The sequence below is a fragment of the Aythya marila genome (assembly GCF_965140915.1).
Source record: "Aythya marila genome assembly, chromosome: 1".
Classification (NCBI taxonomy): domain Eukaryota; kingdom Metazoa; phylum Chordata; class Aves; order Anseriformes; family Anatidae; genus Aythya; species Aythya marila.
The window spans coordinates 123,234,419-123,254,968 of NC_139042.1; the positions used below are offsets into that span (position 1 = coordinate 123,234,419).

Genomic DNA, 20,550 nt, shown 5'->3' on the forward strand with positions numbered 1-20,550 from the left:
TAGCAGATTTAAATTCTTCAGGAGTAACATAAATAGAGAGGTTTTTACCAGAGCCTCTTGGTGATTTCTCATTAAGCTTCGTTTCCATAAGGAAGAGTTGTCTCAGCTGTCTTGCAAACCTGGCTGGGTTATCCCAGGGGATATAAGACACTTCAGAATCACCTCCAACCATAGATCCAGAGCTCTCCAGGAGACCAGAGTCACTCAGCCCAGTCAGCCTCAGGCTTTCAAAAGTAAACACTCTGAAGGCTCTTTCTACTTCAGCCCAACTCAGAAGTTCTATAAAAGAATTACAATCATTAACTGAAAATGTTCTTATGGCTCAGCAGAAGATAAATAGAAGACTATGCAAGCATATTGTTCTTGGCAACTCTGCAAAAGCCAAGAACAATTTCCTTAATGGTATTGGATCAAATTATGTCAGCTACTTTTTACACTGCATTCAAAGTTGAATGTTTCCAAATTGCAAAATGATATGCCTAACTATTAATCCATCTTAAATGAAGTGCTTCCTACATCTGAATACGTACTGGCTCATTAACTTTATACAAATTATGTTGATTTTAAAGTACCGAGTAAGCTTTACCAAACCAGTTAACAACTAGTTATTTTCAGCTTTAGCTCATGAAAAGGCTTCTATTATCATTATATATATATATATATATATATATTTTTTTTTTAATCTGTAGCTTTTCAAACAAAGAACCGAGTGATTTTTTTTCCTCTTCAGACAACATGTTACACAAAATTTGCATAGAAGCATGCAAGGTGCAAAGGCAATAACAAATGCTATTTATGGTTATTTGCATTGGTGTCCATACACATTGATAATTATGACAGGAACTGAACTTTAAGACAGGTAGTTCTGTCCCCAAATCATATGCAGTGTATCTTCAATTTGAAACATTTTCTCTTTGGTGGAGTTAAACATTGAATATCTTGAAAATGTTGGCTATCTTGAGCGAAGTTAACAGTTGGGAGAATTTGGTAGTATAGTATGGTCCAGTGAAGACCATCAAATTTGATATCCACCAGCTGGCAAACTACAGCAATACGGAATACCTTAATAGGTAAGACACACCTTCTAAAAAAAAAACAACATACTGACAACTAGAAACAATGCAGCTAGTGTAAACTAAACCAACACATGGGATTTTGGGAATGAATAGCTGGGAAAGTAACTTCAAATATGATGACATAACTGTAATGAAAGAGATTTGAATGTTTATATTTCTTAGTAGTCATAGAGTAAACTTTCAAAACTGCCTAAGGGTATTTATGCAGTCTTTGGGATTGTTTCACAGTGTACATCACAGTGGTATGCACATTATAAGAAAAAGTTACAGCATAAGTGATTATAGTTGAAGTAGTGAAGGTATTCTGCTGATTTGATATGGATTATTGTAGAAGTCATTTCATTATTAAGTCCAGCAGGTTACGGAGAATACATTTTTAAAACCAGTTATTGTTCAATAAAAATTTTCTGAGATACATGTGCTCTTCCTCCACAAGAATGTTGGTAAATAAACATGCAGTTCATGTCATTGTCTCCCAAAATGCATTCTGTATCCTAAGATCAAAATAGCAATTTGTACAATTTTTTTTTTTCTTTCTCAGATGTAACTGTTTCTCTCTTATTAAACATGAATAAGTAATAAGAGAGTTCTGAGATGCTTCCAGCTCTTAGTTATACAATAATTACTACACATATTGCCTTGCCCAAGAACCATGAAACCGAGGTCTAAAGTTAGCCTAACTTGTATGGTAGGCCAAGGCATGATCAAGAATACAAAAAATGGGAAGTTCTTCAAATGTTTTAGGTAGCTGACAAAACTCATGCCCAAATTCCATCTATTCAACAGAATCATCAGCCAGAAGAAAAAAGATTAAATTATATCAATGAAAAAGAAAATCGGTTCACCACTAGTGAAATAATGCATGAGCTCATGAACACTGGCCAAGCGTTTAGTGTTGTTTACAGTCGAAGGAAGGGTGAAATGGATAAGTTCCCTAAGAGGCAATTTATCCATCATTTCATGTTCAATCTTTTCTGGATTTAAGTTGTCTTGGACCTGGAACAAAAAAACAAAGTACAAAAGTTAAAGTAAACTTTAACACTAGTGTATTTCTAAAAATTGTTAGAATAAATATGTCCTTTTATAGAAAAAAAAACGTTAACTGTGCTTAAGTCAGTTGGATATATACTTAAATTTTGAGCATGTGCTCACAGTGCGTTATTGAATCATGGTGTCAGATATTATGGACAGGAAAAAGAACATGCAGAAGAGAAGAACTGACAGAAGACATAAAAACAGATAGATGTTAGAAGATATTTGTCTGTGTTAGATAGTCTCAAAAATTCTGGAATACTAGAGTAAATCAACAGAGTTCTGTATCTCTCATCTACACCAAAAGCTAAACATTCTTGTTATTAATGCAAACACTGAAATCAATATAACAGTAATATAATGCTCTGTGTTTCTGACGTGTCCTCTGTCAGCAGCAGTAACCCATTGCTTCTTAAGCAGACTAAAAAAGTATTAGTGTGTCTATCTCAGTAGGAAAAATCTAGGCTATGCGGTTCTCCTTTGTAAAAAACACCACTCTACCCTTTCTAGTGCATTGAGTACTTGCTGTCTGTGGACTTTAGAACTGATTATATATGATTGTTAGCACTATACCTTCAGCAGGTGCAATCGCTGAGCCAGAGTATCACGGTAATTAAATAAGAGAGGATACTTGGGGGTTACAGTTTCTTCACCGTACTTAGGAGAAAAGTAGTCATAGAGATTCTGTTAAAAAAGAAAGATGCATTAAACACCAATAATAATATTTAATTGTCATTTTAGGTAACAAATAAAAGACAACACAAACCTTTTTTTCACTCTCAGAAAGTGGAAGAGAAGGAAGGACAGAGGCTATATGATCTGCAATGGTATGATGTAGCCCATCTGCCCGGCGCTCTGGCACCACCAGACTAGGTGGTGTAAGGTCTTCTTCACTTGCAATAACCTAGTAAACATGATATATGATAGCTTTCACTACAGTATGAGTGCTGCATAACATCCTGAAAACTAGCAAACAGATATAAGAGATGAGATATAAGAGATAGAGATAAGCTACATATAAGCTAAACACACATCCGTATGTTTTGTAAAGAAAGAAAATCAAGAAAATCTCTTTTTTTTTTTTTTTTTTTTTTACAAATACCAAAAATGCAATTCTGCATGTTAGTTTCTGCCCCGAACAGACTATAGAAAACAGAACTAAATGTGTTCTTTTATTACTCACTTTTCGAAGGATGAGAATAAAAATATATCCGACTTGAAATGTTAAGAAATGTAATGATGAACAGAGATTTTGACTACATTTCAGATGTTGGACCTTATCTTGAAGTTTTTTGCCTCAGTCTATTTTTTAAGTAAATAAACTAATTGAACTGAAATATTATTTTGAAAAGAAGGAAGATTTCAAATAATATTACAGAGCTTTACTAACTCGTAAATTGTGTCTGAACTCAACAGAAATCAGACCTGTCTAGCGTTAGCAGAGATACACACCAATTCTAGTGTTAGGTTTGCCATAAGACCTTTGTACTGAATAAACCAGTAAACGTTTAGTATTGCTGTTGCAAGATGTGAATAACTGTTACTGACAGCTACAAAATGACAATCTTTTGCTCATTTGATTATATTGGATCTGTAGTATTGGAAATACGATTTTGGGATAATACTGTACGTACAGAGTAAGTATGCACAATATGAAAGGAAAACAAGGAATCCACTTATGAGTTAAGATTCCTTTATATTAAAAGGTCAGTACCTCTATGCATAGTCTCTTAGCTCCGTATGAAAGAGATGGATTTACTAATCTTTGATCAGTTCATTATAACAGGTCATAGCTGAATTAACCACAGGAATTAAAAAAATAATATTCCCACCTGTTCCAGCATGCAGCTCAGCATTAAGGGCACAGAAAAGTATTCCTCAGGAATCTGATTCAGCAAGTCATTGTAATATCTCATATCGACAGAAGCAGCCAAAACCGGAAATTCTTCCTCTGTTGTAAAAACAACAACAAAAAAATGTATTAGGATGGATTTATTAAAAAATTACAATTTGTGTTACTGACCAATTCAACTCTTAAACAATTTTTCTAAAAAAGACTGATAAAGTCCAGGCCTGTATATCTCTCATATCCAAGTGTGATTAGGAACAGTTAGAAAAAATGGTTCTCTGAAGAACTTATTTATCACCATTGCAGTTTCCACAGACTTTCACGTTTTCACTAAGAAACTACTCTCACAACATCAAATCAGATTTGGCTTACTGAACAAACAATTTCAGAGATTTGTGCTGTCAGATGAAGGAACAGTAAGATTAACAGTGAACAGCTACAGAGCAAGTGCTTTAATTCTTTAATCATACCCTGTGACAAAATTACTGTTGGCAGATTTTCTTCTGCTTGCCCTTTTTTCTTTGAAGGTGTACCCTGTGGTGTTGGTTGTATCTAAAAGAACAAAAATAAAGACAAAAAAATCAGAAACAAAGGAGGATTGCCCAATGTAAATAGGTGGGAAAAAATAATTTCCTTTATCTTTTGCTATTTACCCTCTATCAGATGCTAAACATTTAAATGGTTCTTACTAGGGGAGTCAAATCCTATCTGACTCTGAAAGGAACAAGCAATGTTGTTTTATGAATGCTTTAAATGAACATTCAGTAGCACTGCTATGGATGGAGTAATCCCCAGCACAATCCAATTTTTTCCCCAGCACTAGTACACATCCTACAAGCTTCTTTCTTGTGCCCACTTAAGCTTTTGTCCACCACGAACAAAGTAAAGGAACTGATCTGGGACAGAACTAATCATCTTTTTTGGATAGTTCACTGATCTGTAACAAGACACAGTACCTCTGCAAGCACAGTGATTTTTCTAGGCACATGAAGGTGTCACCAGAAGTTATTTAAGCCATTTTTACACCCATGACACTTTGCTTTGCCTTTTTTTTTTTTTCTCCAAGTTTTGAAGTTTTAAATGATGAAGACAAAAATCCCGATTTCATTCACAAAAAATGTGGAGTGATAGTCCAAGCTGATTTTTTTTAGTGCAGAATTAAAGGCAGATAATTCTATCCTATAGCTAATTATTTTCTACAAAAAGTGTGGTAAAGCAAAAAGGATCCTTGCCTCAGTTGCAGGTGGTTGTGTTGATTTGCTCTCTGATAATTCAGGCACATTAATAAACTTGGTGTTTTCCAAGTAGTTACAATGTTGTCTTCTCCAATCCAGGGAGTCATACATTAAACAAGCAATACTTTCAAACAGCGCAGTGCCAAGTGCAAGCTACAACAGAAAATAAGATAAAAAGGATGAAGTTTGCATGCAAAAGTGTTATGTAATTTAAGACACAGAAGTCCTTAGTTCTCTAACCAGCAGATACACAACTGTTTATAAATTTTCCAAGGGTATTTTTGTTTACTAATTCAAAATGTTTTATAAAGTAAGTCTAAGAAAACAAGGCATCCTCATCTTTATATGCCTAAATGCTGCCATATCACAGTATGGACTGAGTGTTATCTAGCTGCTTCAGTTGTATACAGCTTAACTAAATCTTAACAGTAACCATTCAAGGTCTGTTGTCTTGCAATTGAAATGTAGGTTATTTTTTGGATGGGAAGGAAAAGGCAACGGAACATAAAATACTTTTCTATCATCTGTGTATGTTTCTACTGGTGATCAACCTGCAGCATATGTGCAATGTCAGCCATTCTCCTGCCCTAGAAGGATAAAAAAAATATAAATAATCCAACTAATCAATGTCATCTCATAATACTTTCTCTCTTTCTTTCTATTTCTATATTAAAACAAAGAAGGCCTCAAGAACAAAAGAAATTCCATAGCTGCGCAAACAAAGGAATGTCATCATATCACCCAAACATCCAAAGGGAGAAAACTGTATCTACTGAAATCTGACATAGGAAGAGACAAGTTTACAGAGGTGGTGTACTGTGGTTTTCACCAGGGTTTTGGAGGAATAAAAAAGTTAACACCAACTGCTATTTTAAAATTGAAATGCTTTTGTACTGATACCAAACCCTGTTTCAGACCACGTGCCACACTCAGGTTTAAGTGGCTTTAGTGGCCATATTCTTCTCTCTACAGCCTAAACATGTAATGATGGTGTCTAGTAAAATATCAGATGTCTCAATTTTAAGTATCCTAAAATGAAGCACGGTGAAGAAAAACAACTGTCATTAAGTTCTTAACTCACACTAAAAGCATTAAGTGACCCTTAAGAAGTATCAAGCATTTGCTTTCTCTAAATCTGGCTCTCCTTATGGCACTTCAAAACACGCACCCAAATCACTGATCAGATATGGAATACTTATTTCAGTTTTCATAACTTTTGAAGCTTTGAGGAGGTGTTTGGGAGAAGAGCCGTATTTGTGAAAACAGAATTTTCAGAGTTAATATTTGTGCACCTTTGTTCTTCTAATTCAATGCTCTTTTGCAAAACTTTCCATTCATATATTACAAGAAATCACTGGAGCATATGAAAATTTCAATTTCAAAGTCTTGCAGTCTTTTAAACAAAACAAGAATGAAGTGTGACCAGCAGGTCAAGGGAGGAGATTCTCCCCCTTTACTGCTCTTGTGAGACCCCACCCAGACAATTATTTCCAGCTCTGGAGCCACCAAGATAAGAAGGACACAGACCCGTTGGAGCAAGTCCATAAGAGAGCCACAAGGATGGTCAGAGGGCTGGAGCACCTCTCCTATGAAGACAGGCTATGAGAATTGGGGATGTTAAGTTTAGAGAAGAGAAGGCTCCAGACAGACTTTATAGTGGCCTTCCAGTACTTAAAGAGGGCCTACAGAATGCTGGAGAGGAACTCTTTATCATGGAGTGTAGTGATAGACAATGGGTAATGACTTTAAACTAAGAGAGTTTTGACTTAGATTCAGTATTAGGAAGAAATTCTTCACTGTAAGAGTGGTGAGGCACTGGAACAGGTTGCCCAGAGAAGCTGTGGATGCCCCATTGCTGGAAGTGTTCAAAGCCAGGTTGGATGGTGTTTTGGGCACCCTGGTCTAGCGGAAGGTGTTCCTGCCCATGGCAGTGGGGTTGGGACTGGATGGTCTTTAAGGTTCCTTCCAGATCAAGCCATTCTATGATTATATGATTCTAATTTTTAGAGTTAAAAATAGTGCAACCTGGCACTGCTTAATGGGACAGATACAAAGGTTAGTATAATTAGTTTTATGAATTTACTTCCTTGCTTTCTCCTCATCTCAGAACAGAATCAGATTCTTGTTGAAAGTTCTGAGTCTAGCCACCAGTGACTCTTGAACAAAGGAAAACATTTTTGAAAGCATTTTCCATTATAAATATCTAAAATATTTTAAAAGGACATGACCATCTGTATATAACAATATCATTTTTTGCAACAATGCCTAACAGTTTGTCAAATAAGTTCTCCTTCTGTATCTCTTGATCTTTCCAGATGCAGCAAGATAGGACTCAAAGACTTGCCTGGAAGCCCACCAGAACAGATTTACTCTATCCACCTATGATTTCATGACTTGCATTCTTCCCATCTGCTTCTTTAAAGACTTACAAATGTTCCTACTTCTTTAGAGCTCTGCTGAATTCTGATACAGAAGAATGTGAAATTACAACTATAATCTGCTGGAACAATTTCAGTGACAGATAATTATTCTTTTATTTCAGTAAAGATATGTGCTTGCAGGATATTTATGGGCTGCAACAGGCCCCTGTTATTACTGGGAAGATAGACAGGATTAAAGAACTTCTTTCTCAAAATTGGCTTCATATTTTAAGATTAGATCAAGAATATAATGGTGAATAATGTTGTAAGTAGCAAGTCTACACATTTCCACAACTGAGGCATTTTTAGTGAATGCCTTGGAAACCACTATGGATTTAGCCCAATTCAGTTCTGATCCCTTCAGGATCAAGGGTACTTCCTAGCTCACCAAATTGTTTATATACAGGATTTAATGTACTATAAAAAAGTGTTAGGAAAATGTAGTTTGTCCTTTAACCCTAATAATATAGACCACAAATACAGCAGGATAAATCATGGAATGTTGCTTTAGCGTGTTCTATTTTTCACTGCCACCACTGAGGATTGGAAGAAGCAGGACCTTTTTACCTTGTCATACTTGAGATCCTAGTTTGGAAAAAATTTCTAACAGTTTACTTTGCCTTCCAATGCTCCTGACTCAGCAGGCTATAAAGAGTAACACATCAGAGACATGTTTTGGGTAGGACAACAAGAAGCAGTACAAGGAGCACTAAAACAACAGCTTATGAACAAAAAGCACTCTTGTATTCATTTTCATTAGTTCTTGTGACTTTTCTGATATACAGTAAGTAGACCTGCTGTCAGGAAGACAACAACATTTTTTTAATTTTATTTAGCACTGACATCTGACTCTCTAATGAGATTCAAACTGGACCTTTGTGAAGCCAAAGAATAAATTTAATGCTTCAAACTTGTTTTCAACTCTGCTGCTGTGGCCTACAGCATTAAGAAACTCCAGGGTAGGTACTTTTATTCAAAGGATTCCTCATGAATACATGCTGAATACGCTTGTTTGATATATACAAAATATTTTTTGTTGAAGATAACAAATACACTATTTTCTGTTTTATAGAAAAGTAAGCAAAAATTCCTTCCAGTTCTAAATTGGTGCTAAATGTTACAAAACTCAAAGCATGCCACATGTTGTGAAAGCATTATCTACTGACCAGCATTTCTTTGTCAGCCCAGTCAGAGGGAAAGGCATTCTCCTTAACCAAGTGATGAAGTCTGGCAACATCAAAGAGACGTGATCCATGCTTTCCACTGTTCAGAACTGGCTCTAGGTATTTCCAAAACATTTCCAGATCTTTGACAGCTTCATCTTTCTTTCTTTTCTCTGCTTCAACACCTAAAATTTTAAATTATTAGATAAATCAGAGTACACTATCTCCATTCTACAGAAAGCACACATTGTATAATAGTCTTCTATAAGTACTGCTAGAATATTCCCATTCTCGTGGTCTCAGAAAAAATCTGACACCAAACTCTGGGTTTAAAAAACTCCAGGAAGATAAAGCCTAAGTATGACTAACATGGCATTTCTTTTAGAAAAACAAACACACAGAAATAAAGCAAAAGAAAAACCTCACCAAAATAACAACAATTAATGTTTGAAACCTAGGAAATATAAAAATATTTGTACTGTTCCAAAGCTGCCAGCACAAATTTAGACCAAACAGTTCATTAAATATAGGATAAGCAAGCTTTACTATCAACATTTTGTTAAAGTGGAAAGTGGGGTTAAAAGAAGTTTAAGGTATAGCATGACTATGAATAGTGAGTCTAGAAGTTGTATAGCTCTCATTTTTATTGCGTGGTGATGATCAGTTTTCAAAGGTGCTCCAGGTACAGAGAAAAAAATTCTCTCTCTTAATGTCAAACTTACAATCACACTCTGAACCCAAGATCAATCATACTTATTATAGCCTAATTTAAGAGACATAAGAACATTAAACCTGCAATGACTTGCTTTCATTTGGACATGTGGGTGCTCAGCACTTCTAAAACCTAAGCATTGAGGCCAAATACCACACCTGTATTTTTCCAGTGGCCCTATGGATTTAAACCAAAACAACCCTGTGAGGCTATGAACTCTTCAAAAAATGCTGACCTTCTTAAAGAACTCGAAGATATATATTCCTTGTGCAGCAGCCATCAGAAGTGATGGCCAATTAACTTATAAAATGGCCCTATCATGATTTTGAAGGTATGTACCATAAGTGACTCCAAGCACTGGGTAGAAGATCATGGAACTCTCTGCCAAAAGATTTTGTAGATATAAGAAATTTTCAGGAGTTCGAGGAAAACTGGCAAGTCCTTAAAGAATAAACAAAATAAATACATTGAGGTTTACTACAAAGACAGGATACATCAGGAAAATCTCTTGACTTGAAAATAAGTGGATGCTAAGTGAGGTGCACATGGAGAAGTTTCATATGTGCTTTTCCTATTATGCTTCTTCTTTTCTTATTACTTCTATTCCTTTCCTTTCTCTTTTCATATTCCTCTCATCTTCCTCAGGCATCAGTTCATGACCACTTCTGGAGATAGAATACTGGCCCAGATGGTCCTTTGATTTAAACTGTTCCATGCTCCTAACAGCTCATCTCAGTCATAGGACCATCTTTCTTCTTCCTTCTTTTTTCATCTGCTCATGAAAGATAAACTCTAATTCAGTGGTAATGTTCTCCTAACACACTCAGCTTTGAGTGTATGTCATGGCAGTATAACAGTACTTAGACTGCTCAGTCATGGGTCATCCACTTCACGTTGTTGAATGGAAGTTGAGTGGCACTGTACTAACTATTGCAGCCAAAAATTTCAGTTTTACAACAGAAGAATAATTATGTTTTACTAACTCTACCCCATAGTTTAATAATAAAACACATAAGTGTATGACACTTAGGTTTCCCCTTGCACAGAAACATCTGGCTCTCTAGCATCAATCGTTAGATGCTCTATCCTTGAATATCACCTCTCTTCTTCATTCTTGTGCCTATAGTACTAAGATCTTTTCTTCCTCAAGTATATTTTCATCATGTAAACCCTCTCAGAATAAAGTTTCCATGAGTAACCCCAAAAGAAGATGCAGGAGTTGGGAGAAACTGTCAATGCAGAAGAAATGTGGCACAACCCCACAGAATAACTGAATTCTCACTTCTATTACTAAAGAATTTGAAATTAAGATGGTATTCAGTGGTACTCTACATAATTTTGGAACAACAGCAATCTGTTATAATCATGTAACAGTGGAATAATAGCATCTAGTATATAATAATACATTGCATAGTGATTTTGAACCATCGCTGTGGAAACAGAAGTCCTAGAATCACTAGGATGTGTCAGGTCACAGATTTCCAGCAGAAACAGAAAAACAAATTCCATTTTGTGAGGCTGAGTGATTGGTCTAAGTTCTGAATATTAACTCTCAGAAAAGAGGAGATAATAGTAGAGCTACTAGAGTGATTAGAAGAACAAAAACCTAACCATATGAAAGGTACTAGTAGTGCTTGACTTGGTAACATCACAAAATGAAAGCCAATAAGGCATGTAGACACCTGAGAAGGAAAAGAACATGAAAGCTATGGTGCCTAATCCATGGTTTAGGAGTACTAATGCCATGAACAACAGAAACGTTATAACACAATGGGATTTACAGGTCATGTCTTCCTTTCTAGAAGTACATCTTTGTACATTACTGAAATGATCAGTCATGATCTATTTCAAAAGCCATTCAACTAGGAAATACTGTAACCTCTGCTCCAAGGCACAATTAACTATATCACTGGTGACAAATGTTTGCCTAATATAACCTTAAAAGCCTCAATATTCCTACTCCATCTGCTTTAGTACTTCACCAACCTCTCCTGTAGAAAGTTTCTTCCTGCTATATTGTATTTTTTTTTGTAGTTTATACTCTTTATTTTCTATCCTAGCCTTTTATAAACTTGAAAACTTTTACCACATCCCCCTTTATGCCCTTTATCCTTAAGTTTAAAAAGATAAGGTCGACAACTTATTTTTTTATTTTCCTCATAGGTCAAGTTTTACAGATTTCTAATAATTTTCTTTGTGATCATTTGGAATTTTCTGATTGACACACATTATGAAATTTTAGCTCACTGTTGAGCTGTATGATAGAATTATTTCAGGTATTTTTTTAGGACATATTCTCATTTATAATCTGGAGATTTTTTTTAGTGGCATAGTGATACTGATGACATGTTCATTTACAAAGTCAGCATGATAGCTTGTCTCACAATGTGTCTTTTAGTTAGGTGCTTCCTAGATTGTATTTGTACACAAATTATTCTTGCATAAATATACTATACTATAGTTGTCCACATTAAACATAATATGCTTTTTTCCAAATTGTTATTCTCTATTCTATCAAGAACATTTTGCATTTGAATCACACCCCCTTTTTTGATTATTGATGATAATATTTTATAATACTAGAACTCTAATTCATAAATTCTCTTGACTCCACTCCATGCATCCTTCTATTTTATAAGCCTTTAATAGCTACTCTACAAAAGCTAAGGTTTTCCAAGGAGGTTGCACCTACTATACATAAACTTTCCTCTAGACCTATCTTGCTTACTGTGGGCCATGAGAAATAACATTAGTAAAATTCAAATATACAACACTAACTATTCCTCTGCTTAAAAGGTCAGTACTTAATTTTGTAAGGAAATTAAACTTATGATTTATTCTTGAGCAACATATAGAATCATAGAATCATTCAGGTTAGAAAAGACCTCCAAGATCACCTGGTCCAACCGTCCCCCTACCACCAATATTACCAACCCACTAAACCATGTCCCTAAATACTACATCTAATCTTTCCTTAAACACCCCAAGGGATGGTGACTTCACCACCTCCCTGGGAAACCAATTCCAGTGCTTAGCCACTCTTTCTGAGAATAAATTTCTCCTGATTTCCAACCTGAACTTCCCCAGCTCTATTTGAGGACGTTCCCTCTTGTTCTGTCGCTAGTTATCTGTGAGAATTTGCCAGCCCCCAACTCTCCACATCTTTCTTTCATGTAGTTGCAGAGAACAATAAGATCTGCCTTGAGCCTCCTCTTTTCCAGAATAAACAAGCCCAGTTCCCTCAGCTGCTCCTCATGAGACTTGTGTTCCAGGCCCTTCCCCAGTTTTGTAGCCCTTCTTGGGACATGCTCCAGGGCCTTGATGTCTTTCTTGTAATGAGGGACCCAAAACTGAACACAGTACACAAGGTAAGGCCTTACCAGAGCTGAGTACAGGGTTATACTAGCTGTTACTCCTATATTCATTTCTCTTAACCAGTTGTAAATTCTTTGTTCCAGTATTTTCCCAGAAACAGAAATTAAGCAGATTTCAGTGCCCTGGCTATTTGTATTCCTTTCCCTCTTCCTCCCAGCTCTTTTTCCACTATCTCACTTGTTCTTTATGAGTCTCAAGTATAAATGAGAATGGCAGGCAGATCTTTAAACTGAATGCAATTTAAGTTAAGCTGAATCAGCTGATTTGAAAACTCTATCTTACTTCAGTACTACTCATCTATTTTGCCTATTCTTTTGCAGTCTGAAGTCTAATCTTTCTGTTACCAGCATTAATTGTAGCTAGTTGTAACCATCACTTGTCTGCAACGGTATCTGTAGTGAAAACTGATTAACCCTCCACAACACCCATGCCAAGTACAAAAAGCCCCTCAAAACATTAACTACTGCCAGACTTCTCAGGACTACATCTGACAGTTCTTCCTCTATGTTGAGCAGTAAAAAAAAAAAACAACTTTTTTTTTTTTTTTTCCAACTGCTTCCGTTGACCTACTGGCTCTGTTAATACAGCTGAGTATGGTTAGCCATCACTGATGACTCACATTTAGCTTGCTGTCCACCAGAACCCCACATCCTTTTCAACAGAGGTGCTACTCAGCTGTCCTCAGGCTATATGACTGCAGGGTGTTATTCTGTAACACATTCTTTTCTGGCTGGGCACACAGTCACAACCTGTGGAGTTCTCTTGAAATTACCAAATGTACAAATTTTCTTAGAAAGCGACCTTCCTGGCTAATGACACATATGGGTGTGCATTTGATAAAATGTTCCTTGGTGGCTGCTGCACAGAACTGTGGCTGCAACACTGCCTGCTTAGTCAGTCCTTTCCACTGGCCAGCTAAGGCAAACTTTTGCTTTAGCAAACCGTTTGGTTTGGTGACCAAACCAATGGCAACAGCATTTTTGCACCAGGAAATAAGGCTGCTCACAGGTAGTATACATATACACAAGGCACAGAGGAGAAAAGCACAACAGGAACGGTCTACTTGAATACAAAACAGTACTCTTTCTACACAAATTTTGTTCTTATGACCAAATTACCTTCAGGTGAAAGTAAAGATTCTTCTTGAAGTTTAGTTGCTTCCAAATATGTCTGTAATGGATCATAATTCTCAGAAGAAATCCTGATTACACTTGAAACATTAACTCCAAGCTCAGACATCACGGGCAGTAGCTGAGGGTTGTGGAAACCCAAGATTATAAAGTAATAGTGGGCACCATCATCTGGTTCATCATCTGTTCAAAACACATTAAAACAGACTGGAGTAAGGAATTCAAGAGCTAAACAAAATTTTTTTTTTTTTTTCCTTGCATATATAGTGATACTGCAAATTAAGGTCACAGATGCAAACTATTACAAACAATTAACAAAAATGCAGCATTCAGAAGAAACCAGTAGGTAGCTTCTAATATTCCTACAGTCTCTGGGGTGTTTGTTTTTTTATTCCTCTATCATCTTTGCAAGCACAAAGTAACTAGACAAATTCTCCTTTGAGATAATCTGCAATCACTGTTTTCTAAATACCCTTGGGACTAATGAGATGATCTCAGTTAATAAAATTTAATGGCAACGCTAGCAGTTCGTAACATAAAACTATTAAGCATACTAAACAAAGACACTTTTCATGGTGCTTAGCTTTTGGAGGCAATTATTATTTTTCCTACTTTTTCTTATCATTAGCTGTGACTAACAAGGCAGCAAAGTATGGATATGGGGTAAAAAAAATATTTTATACAGGTACCTGATGTTTTCTGCCCACTCCTCAGACACCCCTCAGATTGGAATCAAAAACGTTGGATCTGGTAAAATTGTTTCTATAGGGCCTAGCAGAACCACATTAATAGCTACTCAAATCCATTCTGTACAGTACATTCTATACTCACATAAGTAAGATAAAATGAGGTCTCTACATTACTTTAGCTTTGATTCTTACAGGCATAGAAATTTCTTCAAACACTTCTAAGTCCCTGAAAAATCTTAAAATTATCAAAATGATATTTTTGCCATGCCTTATCCACGAAAATGAGCTAATGCACAGAAAGCCACTGTTCTGTTCCTGTGCAATTTCTTCAGCTTCAGATTCAGATTTGTTCTAAACATCTAGATCAATGCTTTTTAAATGCTTGAGGAGTATCATTGATCTCAAAAGAGATATGGACAAAGTCTGATGAAATAGGAAGGAATGCCTGCAGGGGTTCAACTGGGGAATACCGGCTACGCATTCAAGACCAGCAAGTGCTTCTCTAGTGGGAGAAATCCTGTTTTTTCTGATGTAGTTAAAGCTCACTGTGGTCCAAATTAAATATAACTATGATCTAATGAGGAGAGGTATGCACATTCTCCCATTTTTTTTTTTTTTTTTTGTTCCAGTGACATTTGTAACCACGGGTGCTATGTATTGAGAATAAAGATTTTCTCAGCACTGTTTAGTATATTATTCCTTACCTTGTATAGCTCACTTCTGGACTAGCTTTCTTCAGGTCTTAGCACTACCCACATGTTTTTACAGTAAATGAATTCATATTGCCCTTTATACAGAACCTGGCTTCACCTCTAAACAACAGTGGACAGCTCAGTTTTACTTTATTAATACAAGGAGAAAGATGCCTTTGGATACTGACGCATGCACTTAGTTATTCTGAAATCTTTGTGTAAGGATATGTAATATTTATTTAGCTACTTTAGTCTTACACATGCTAAAACATCTTTGATGTTAATGTGCTACACATCTCATCTCTATTTTATTTCTTGGACTATACAATATATCTTACTTCTAAGCAAAGTATAGCGCCCTCTTCAAATGCAAGGTGGCAATGCTTTCATATTGCCAAATACATCTTTCAACATGAAACAAAAAACATACCGAATGTGAAGCTAGGTTTGATAATTCTTGCAAGTTTATCAGGAGCATATCTGCATTCTTTACATACCAATGTATTTGTACTCCTCTTCCTCTTCTCCTCGTCGCTTCAGTTGGGTGTTCTTTTTAACAGTAGCTGGCACTGCAGAGGCTACGTCTGTCTTTCTTCCTTTCCTTTCTTTCTCAGCTGCCTTGGCACTAGGGGGTTTCTCCTTCTTGCCAGGAGGTTTACCTTTCTCTTTTCCTCCATCTTTTTCCTTTTTTAGCTCTTCTTCTGCCTGACAAGATGAAGAAACTAAGTTTTCATTGTAGCCTTTGTGAAGAACAAAGGACAGATTGCTATAAAATTATAGTGGATAAATGAATAACTTGAATACTTCTGAGTACTTTTCCCTCTCAGAGTTATAAAATTGTGTTAAAGATGTCTTAAACAGTGCTTTTTCCTTCTTGAGCACACCATTCAGTTTATTATATTCTTACTAAATCATAGTGTTAAGACTTGACATTAAAGAGAAACTATGAGGGGAAGGTATATATTATACCTACAGAATTGATTAAATGAATACTGGTGGAAAGACAAGAACCAATGACCTTCATCAACTACCACTACAGTACTTGCATCAGCCAGAAACCTTCCCTAGACTGAAGGAAAATAAGACTAAAAATTCAATTTCTGTTAAGTCTTCAGCATCTCTGTTAACACTCTTGAGTATGGCATAAAACAGTACCAGCATTATTTTGTCTTTGATGTAAATATCTGTCTACTATAAACTACAACCAAGAGCCTTGTGCTCATTTCACACAGGATATTACTCAGCCATTCTCGTTATTTCCAAGCAAACCCCCTATGTTAAGTTCTACTTGGTAATTTAAGAGTAAAGAATGAAAAAAGATGGTGATAGTGTCCCAAAGCCTCACATTATAAATCCAAGAATCTCACAACAAGTCTAAAATTAAAATAATTCAAAATATATTAAGGCAAAGAGAAATGCTGTAAGAACAAGAATCTTTATGTTTTCCCAGCAGCATGACTATGCACTAACCACATGAGAATAGTGTTTTTTTTTTTTTTTTTTTTTTTGTTTTTTTGTAAAGCTAAAGTAAATACATTGAAAAGATATTATCTTAACTTACTGCTAGCATTCTGCAGGTGTCACTTTAAAGGCTATTAAATAAATAAATAAGAATAATCAAATAATAATAACAAAAAAGTTCTCCATGCAAATGAGATAGAGTCATCTGACCTACACAGTTGTTTTCCTTACACCCAGCTGGAAAAGCAGACTTTCCAGCTGTAGAAATTGTGTTTAGCTCAAATTCAAAACCAAAGCTGAAAATCATTTCCTTCCTTCCCTTCTTCATGCATTCCCTTTCTGTACCATTTAGAAATACCTTCAACAGATTCTTAAAACTGTTTGTGCTGTGTTACTGAGGACTTTGAACAGTATTAATGATTTGGTTTCAGATTTATTCAACTTTGGACTTTTCAAGCAAAAGATTTTGATAGTATCAATTTGAATTCTAAGTTGATGAACACATCAAAACAGATGATGCAATCATCAGGCCACAGTGTTTACAATCAGTTTTGTTGATTGCACCTGAGTCATTTAATGTAATTAAGCCTCCAATCAGCAGAGATGTATCTGAATTTGTTAAGATTCCAAGAAAGAGCACTACTTGTCCTTAGAATTTCAGGAACTAAAAGCCTCTCCTTTTGAGGACTCTTTCCTTTTTGATGTCACATTTCTTGTTCCCTACTAGCTGCAGATTTCTGTGGAGTTTTGTCTTCCATCTGTCATTTTAAACTTTGTATTACATAATTACATAAATCTTACTACCTCACACGCTTTTCTAATTACGCAGAAGTGTCTTTGAATAATTCAAATGGATACACTTGGCAGTTAATGACAAGCTTCTGCTCCTATTGAAAAACAGAAATTTCATAATGGAATTATGGTTTATTTCTGCATATTCAGATTCTGCTTTTCTTCTGCCATTCCATTTATTGGTGTTTACTCCAAAGAAAAATGGACAGTTATGTTAGTTTTCTGAGAATTAATCTGCCAGTGACATCCTGGTTTCAACACCTGAGCCATCAGTGGAACTTGTACTGTACAAGCTAGTTGGAAAGGAGTGAAATTTTATGGCAGGCAATTTAGAGTTAAAATTCTAAATTAAACACCAATTTTTGCCCATTCTGTACTGCAGAGTATCTTTATAGTGAAGAGGCCTCCCAGCTGACTGAGACCTCCCAAACTGACAAGTCTGTCCTTCAGCTGCTTCTCTCATATTTGTCTGTCACACTTTGATAGATAAAATCCAGTGGAGCAGACAACTGTCCAGATTGCTTGGCTAAAACCAAGAAGAAACTGTAAAGTCCAGAGATTCTTCTACCTTCAAATCCAACTATCCTCAGATTCTCCAGGGAAATAAGTTCATACATAGAAGAGTAACCTTGCCAAAACAAAGCCTAAGGCTCCATTTTAATATTCAAGGGACTAATATTTAAACTTCAATTTTTTGTTTTACAGTTTACTTTCCAGCACTGATTAATATCTAAGAGAAAAGTCATTTATCCTCCATATGTTATGAAAAATTTGCATTTTAGCTTTACCCTTTGAATTCTTCTTCATGTTGAGATTTTTTAAATTTGTTTTTCTCAGATTCTTTACACATTTTTTTGGCTCACATCATCTGTTTTATGAGGAAAGACTAAGCAAGCTGGGCCTGGTTAGCCTAGAAAAGAGGAGAATCTTATCAACCTTTACAAATACCTGAGTGGACAATGTAAAGAGGATGGGGCCAAATTCTTCTCAGTGGTGACCAGTGATAGGACAAGGGGTAATGGGTATAAATTAAACCACAGGAGGTTTCATTGCCATATGAGGAAGAACTTCTTTACGGTTCTGGTGACAGAGCACTAGAACAGGCTGCCCAGAGAGGTTGTGGAGTCTCCTTTGGAGATACTCAAAACCTGCCTGGATATGATCCTGGTAACATGCTCTAGGTGACCCTGCTTGAGCCAGGAGGTTGGACCAGATGATCTCTGAAGGTCCCTTCCAAAATCACAGAACTATTCTGTGGTTTTGTGATTATCATTTATAAAAGTTTTGCAGTTGACTTCAATGAGACCAGTACACTAAATCATCAACTAGCATTTAATGTTCTTGAGTGTGTGCTATACTTACTCCGCTACTTATTCCCACAAATATAATTGTTCATAAAAAAGCATTTACAAATTTTTCAATTACACATAATCCTTGAAACCATTTTTTTCTTTAACTTTGTACAAGTACAGACTGCTTAGATCTCCATATCATCTCATTTTACAGGTTTTATATCATGCCTTGTAATACCTGTAATTTTTGATCAACAGAGTAACTTTTTGCAGCAAGTATTTGACTTTCTGTTAATAAAGGTCTTCAGTTTAATGATTATTTGGTGGAAAAGAACTCTAACAAAAAATAATTGTTCAGTAAGTTTTTGAAATGTAGCACTGACAACTTTTTAACTTTTTATAATTACAGCAATTAGAAAGTAATTAGGGTTCTGATATCACAGAATCGCCTAGGTTGGAAGAGACCTCCAAGACCACCTAGTCCAACCTCTGACCTAACGCTAACAAGTCAAATATGATTGTGATTCTGTGCAATCTTGCTGAAATTCCTCCTAGAACACAGAAGTAATCTGACCAAGGCAGTCTGGGAGCTAGAAGTAATGATTTTGGAGAATATGTGGAAGTGAGGGGTTTTTTGATCATCCTTGCGGCCCTCCTCTGGGCTTGCTCTAATAGGTCCATGTCCTTCTTATGCTGTGGGCCCCAGAGCTGGAGACAGTACTCCAGGTGGAGTCTCACAAGAGCAGAGAGGGAGAATCACCTACCTCGACCTGCTGGCTACACTTCTCTTGATGCAGCCCAGGATATGGTTGGCGTTCTGGACTGCAAACACAGATTGCTGGCTCTGGTTGAGCTTTTCACCCACCAGTACCCCCAAGTCCTTCTCTGCAGGGTTTCTCTCAACCCACTCATCAGGTCTGGATGTTGCACTTGGCCTTGTTGAACTTCATGAGGTTTGCAGGAGCCCACCTATCAAGCCTGTCAAGGTCCCTCAGGATGGCAACCCTTCCCTCCAGCTGGTGGAATGCACCACTCAGCTTGGTGTTACGCGCAAACTTGCTGAGCGTGCTCTGAATTCCACTGTCTGTATCACCAACAAAGATATTAAATAATACTGATAACAATACTGATCCCTGAAGGACACCTCTTATCCCTGCTCTCCACTTGGATCTTGAGCCATTGTCCCCAAACATAGTGAGAAATGAAGCATCAATGGATTTAAATTTGAATAGGGTTGATGAAGTTAGAAACCTTTTACAAATATCTATGTTGCAAAGATACTTGAACAGTAATACCGATTGCTGTAGAAAGGTGAAAGCACAGCAGTGCAAGGTTTTCAAGAACAGGTTCAATAAACATTTACCAAGAATAGTTTATGTATATTTCATCCTGACTTAATACCAGAGGATGGAACAAATAATTTCTCCAAATTTCTTCCAGAGAAGTGATTCATGATAGTAATTTCTTCACAATGCTACTCTGCACATACCCCTGATACCTCTCAAGTAATATAACTTCTCCTACCTTAACTTCAGCAGAGATATATTGAGCTGAAGCAAGTTTCTACCACTATTTTCTAGTGGTTCTATGCTTCAGCTAAGACATTACTACTTTTTACTGAAGTGAAGAGTT

At 36.2% G+C, this 20,550-nt stretch overlaps 1 protein-coding gene across 1 annotated transcript in view; it reads right to left on the reverse strand.

Moving 5' to 3' along the window:
* Window positions 1–20,550, reverse strand: part of SPAG17 (sperm associated antigen 17) — a gene marked incomplete at its 5' end in the record, with an annotated part of 110,308 nt that overhangs the window by 63,933 nt on the left and 25,825 nt on the right. Inside the window, 10 exons of the mRNA XM_082751974.1 lie at window positions 49–279; window positions 1,922–2,072; window positions 2,682–2,792; window positions 2,875–3,012; window positions 3,941–4,059; window positions 4,428–4,509; window positions 5,190–5,345; window positions 8,779–8,960; window positions 13,981–14,175; window positions 15,871–16,072. Coding sequence (XP_082608100.1) covers window positions 49–279; window positions 1,922–2,072; window positions 2,682–2,792; window positions 2,875–3,012; window positions 3,941–4,059; window positions 4,428–4,509; window positions 5,190–5,345; window positions 8,779–8,960; window positions 13,981–14,175; window positions 15,871–16,072 — 1,567 coding nt within the window. The remainder of the gene's footprint in view (window positions 1–48; window positions 280–1,921; window positions 2,073–2,681; window positions 2,793–2,874; window positions 3,013–3,940; window positions 4,060–4,427; window positions 4,510–5,189; window positions 5,346–8,778; window positions 8,961–13,980; window positions 14,176–15,870; window positions 16,073–20,550) is intronic.